The following is a 5,231-nucleotide window of genomic DNA, read 5'->3' as shown; positions in this document are numbered from 1 at the left end:
ATCCCTACATGCGTCTGTAAACAGTTACCAATGACAACAGATGGCATGAATCTTTAGCGACACCACGCGCTTATTCTTTTTTACACTAAATCAAATATTTTCCTTTCATTACATTACATAATATATGCATATGAATATATCACAATAAAACTAAATATATGAAAAATTCAATGATCAGGAATGCGCAAAGTCGCATCACAGCAATTTACAGCGCAATTTACGCTGTAAATTTCCATGGTCGCCTCTTGTTTTCGTGGGTTTAGGAAATATTTCAATGAAGATCAATATTCACCCCAATAAACTTTAATACGTGATTTGTGAATATAGCACTTCCAACACGTAATAATTCTGAAATACCTTTACGTTCTTCAGCTTTCTTCACATCGCCTAGGCCAAGGTGGGTGTCTGATTCCAAAGACTACTCCAAGTCGTTTCGACGCCTTCCTATCTTTTCATTGTATCGCAATTTTTGTGGTGTACTGAACTGATCAAAATTGCTAATAAACCGAACGGAACCGAGATTTTTAGAAATCATCATCGTTCCCAGACATGCAACACTGCACTGACGAAAGAGCGCGCGCAAATTTCTGTATGTTGCCGAACGTCTGTTTTGTTTGTTGATTTGCCGCGGTCAATTATATATTTCTTTCGACGCATCGCAACTTCAGTTCTGCGAATCCAGTTGGTGAGTATCCATTTTGATTTCCAAACTACTTACTTTTACTTCTCATATGTTAACAAGTAGAGAGTAGAAAGTATATTGCATCTTCTCAGGTTTTCATGAGTGAAATCGCCATGAAAACAGGTTAATCCACGAGACGGTACCCGGCTATATCTCCATCGTCATTTCTCATGCTGTGATAGTCCCGTCAACGCTCTATCAAGTAGATTCGTCTACGCTTTCCTCGAGAGGTCACTACAATTGTATGTATTAACTGAATGCCGACAATGACTTACCAGGACCACCTCTAACTAAGTGATTCATATCAATGAACGAATGAAACATATTGTGGGATGCTGAGCAGTGCTCTCGAAGCTACGCTGCCTTTTGAAATTGTTGCCATTCACCCTTAATGAAATAATGTCAAGTTAATAGATTTGTCCTTCGTAAAGTACGAATCTTGAGCTACTTCAGCATTGTACTGTCAATTCCAATTCACAAGTGCTACAGTGCTGTGGTTTTAAGATGATGCCATTTTGTTTATACTGAAAAACAATATAGATGTGCCTTGTGCTATTTCATGTACTTCAACAAGTACTACCATTTTTCAGACTTTTGCTGTATCAAGACGTCTCCATGATGGAAAAGCGTAAAATAAACGATTGTAACCAAAATGGTCACAGCGCCAAAGTACCGAAAATTGGTGATCTCTCGAATACAAAGGAATGGAGTCGCCCAGAAGTGGAAAATCTAGACCCAAGCACGTGTGCCATACAATTCCAGCAGTTAGACTTGGATACTTACTTATGCACAGACTCTATCCCCGGTATATCTGAAGTTCGATATGGTATTGCCCCCGTTGTTCGCATGTACGGAATAACTGAAAACGAGCACTCAGTTGTGTGTAACGTCCATGGGTTTCTACCTTATTTCTACGTGCCCGCCATCGCAGGATTTAACAGTAACCACACCGATGAGTTTCGAGAATGTTTGAATGAAGTGATTTTAAAGGAAAGCCGTACCAACAAAGAAGTCAGCACCGCCGTGGTGAAAGTGGAATATTGCATGAAGCAAAATATGTACGGGTACACGACCCGAGGAAAAGTACCGTTTTTAAAAATCACAATGGCGGTCCCAAAACTTGTCGCTGCGGCCCGAAGAATTTTAAGAGAAGGCTTCAAAACACGAAGCTGCCCAAGCCATAATTATCAATCTTTCGAGAGCAATATAGATTATGAGATTCGTTTCATGGTAGACGCTAAAGTAGTGGGATGTAATTGGATCACGGTTCCCGCAAATAAATATCGTCTGCGCACTCAAAAGTCTACGCTTGCTCAAATTGAGGTTGATGTAGACTGGACTGATATTATCAGCCATGAGCCGGAAGGAGATTGGCAAAAAATCGGACCCATCCGGGTTTTGAGTTTTGATATTGAGTGCGCCGGTCGGAAAGGTATATTCCCAGAACCAGAAATCGATCCCGTGATACAAATCGCGTCGATGGTAAAACGGGAAGGACAGAAAGAACCGTTTATCAAAACTATTTTCACCTTGAAGAGCTGCGCTCCGATCGTAGGCTCGCAAGTTATATCTTTTGAATCTGAGAAAGACTTATTGGCGGCCTGGGGAAAATTCGTCAGGACGGTCGATCCTGACATAGTCACTGGATACAACATTGAAAATTTCGATCTTCCGTACTTGATTAATCGCGCATCTGCATTGAAGGTCGCAAGCTTCCCGTATTTGGGAAGAATAAAAAATGCAGTTTCTAAAGTCCGGGAAACAAGATTTCAGTCAAAACAAATGGGTAGTCGCGAAACAAAGCACGTCAATATGGAGGGTCGCGTTCAATTTGACGTGTTTGTTGCGTTGCTGCGGGAACAAAAATTACGGTCGTACACTCTCAATGCTGTCAGCTTTCATTTCCTCGGAGAGCAAAAGGAAGACGTCCACCATTCCATTATCACGGAACTGCAAGAGGGTAACGAACAGACTCGTAGGCGTCTTGCTGTGTATTGCCTGAAAGACGCACTGTTACCTTTGCGGTTATTGGATAAATTAATGCTGATCATCAACTACAGCGAAATGGCCCGCGTCACTGGCGTGCCTCTGACTTATCTGCTGACTCGCGGACAGAGCATCAAAGTCATGTCGCAGCTTCTCCGGAAAACTTCAGAAGACGACTTGGTGATGCCTGTCATGGAAGGGGGCGCTAACGACGAACAATATACCGGGGCCACTGTTATCGAGCCGTCGAAAGGCTATTACAACATCCCCATCACAACTCTCGATTTCTCGTCGTTGTACCCCTCGATTATGCAAGCACATAATCTGTGCTACACGACGCTGTTGCGCAATAAAGAAAAATCGCAATTATCTTCCGATGATTACATCGTCACCCCGACTGGAGATATGTTCGTGAAATCAACTGTAAGAAAAGGCCTGTTGCCCAGAATTTTAGATAGTTTGCTGACCGCGAGACGCAAAGCCAAAGCGGACATGAAAGTAGAGAAAGACCCCTTCAAAAGAAGCGTGCTCGACGGCAGGCAGCTGGCGTTGAAAATCAGTTGTAACTCTGTGTACGGTTTCACAGGTGCACAAGTTGGCAAGCTACCGTGTCTTGAGATATCTGGTAGTGTCACAGGATTCGGTCGGGAGATGATAGAGCAGACTAAGAACCACGTGGAAAAGAAATACACTGTTGAGAACGGCTACCCCGCTAACGCTTCTGTTATATATGGCGATACCGACTCGGTGATGATAAATTTCGGAGTGAAAACGGTGCAGGAGAGCATGGAGTTGGGGAGAGAAGCGGCTTCGTTTGTATCGGACCAGTTTGTTCACCCGATCAAACTCGAATTCGAGAAGGTCTACTTCCCGTACCTTCTCATCAACAAGAAGCGATACGCCGGCCTGTATTTCTCAAGCGACGCGAAAGTTCACGATAAAATGGACTGCAAAGGGATTGAAACCGTGCGCCGTGATAATGCACCGCTGACTGCCAATCTCATCAACACTTGTCTGAAGAAGTTGCTTATCGATAGAGACCCGAGCGGTGCTGTTGCGCACGCTAAACAAACCATATCCGATTTGCTGTGTAACCGAGTTGATATCTCACAACTGATTATTACAAAGGAGTTGACCAAGTCAAAAGAGCAATACGCCGCTAAGCAGGCTCATGTGGAGTTGGCGGAGAGGATGCGTAAGCGAGATGCGGGCAGCGCTCCACAGCTGGGAGACAGAGTGCCGTACGTTATCATCTGCGGTGCCAAAGGCCAAGCCGCTTATCTAAAATCAGAAGACCCGATTTATGTTCTTGAGAATAATATTCCAATCGACACGGAACACTACCTGAAACACCAGTTGTCCCAGCCTCTGCTGAGGATTTTCGAACCTGTGATCGGCGAGGGGAAGGCGGAATCGGTCCTGTTACGTGGAGACCATACCAGGGTCAGAAAAGTGGCGACATCTAAAATCGGCGGGCTGATGGCATTCGCGAAAAAGCGTGAGACCTGCACCGGGTGCAAATGCGTTTTGGACCGTCCCGGCGCCGTTTGCGTTCATTGCGAAGAGAAGGAATCTGAGATTTATCAGAAGGAGATTCAGAAGTACGCGGGGCTCGAGGAGAAGTTTTCGAGGTTGTGGACGCAGTGTCAGAGATGCCAGAGGTCGTTGCACGAGGAGGTTTTGTGTACGAGCCGGGACTGCCCGCTTTTCTACATGAGGAAGAAAGTCAGAATGGATTTGGAAGCGCAGAGGAAAGTGATTGCGCGGTTTGGCACTTGGTGATGTGGAGAAAATGAGAATTTAGACTGCGGTGGTATATTGCGATGCTGCAGTAATGCTCTATCTGTTATCTGCCTGTGGTTTGTGATGTTTTGGTCCTTAGCAGTCATCTTTTGGGTTATCTCACATTTTGTATCGATTGAATAGGTAATTCGACCATATTGCGATGCGCATTTTTAATGGCTATGAATACATATTTTGATATGATGCTTTGGAGGTATTGGCAATTTTGATTCATTCTTACCGGCGTGCGAATGACCTGTTGCCGATTTATCAGTGTCTTTTGCTAGATACCGTGATTGCCAATTATATTCTGAATACAAAGTATACTATAAAGAAGTTAATCAGTGCGAAAATTGTCATTTTGAATTAGTTGGATTCCCATTTGTGATTTAGTGTTTGGTAAATTTGTGTGTACACTACAGTTCATTCACAGTTAATCCTAAAAAGTAACCTGCATGCATACGTATTTGATTAGATACCTAATTACTACAATGTCATGGATGCTATTTAAGTTTCTCATTAATAGAATTCATGATTTGGACTGACTAGGTGTGATGTTAATAACAGTATGGTAATTGTATGACGACTTGACAAAATATATATTTTTCTGGTAAGAAATCTAAAGCTCATGGACTAAATTGCACATTGAATTTTCCAAGGGTTTTTCTCCCCGCCACATTTCAATACATTCTTACAACTCTTGTTAAAACCTCTACGAAATATATGTCAAAATAGCTACGTCAGGGCAAGTGCAAGGTAGGGCGCTTGGGAATGAATGCTA

At 43.2% G+C, this 5,231-nt stretch overlaps 1 protein-coding gene across 1 annotated transcript; it reads left to right on the top strand.

The window, feature by feature from the left end:
• Positions 1-381: 381 nt before the first annotated feature.
• LOC145439731 (DNA polymerase delta catalytic subunit-like) lies at positions 382-5,159 on the top strand. The gene is made up of 2 exons (XM_080317336.1): positions 382-685; positions 1,273-5,159. Exon 2 carries the CDS (start codon positions 1,298-1,300, stop codon positions 4,448-4,450), a length of 3,153 nt encoding a protein of 1,050 aa, XP_080173462.1. The 5' UTR covers positions 382-685; positions 1,273-1,297; the 3' UTR covers positions 4,451-5,159.
• The last annotated feature ends 72 nt before the right edge of the window (positions 5,160-5,231 follow it).

Source organism: Botryllus schlosseri, chromosome 5 (genome assembly GCF_051294905.1).
Source record: "Botryllus schlosseri isolate E-star chromosome 5, Bs_hap1, whole genome shotgun sequence".
Taxonomy (NCBI): Eukaryota; Metazoa; Chordata; class Ascidiacea; order Stolidobranchia; family Styelidae; genus Botryllus; species Botryllus schlosseri.
Note: the sequence above shows the minus strand (reverse complement) of the source record. Positions and strands in the feature narration are given on the sequence as shown.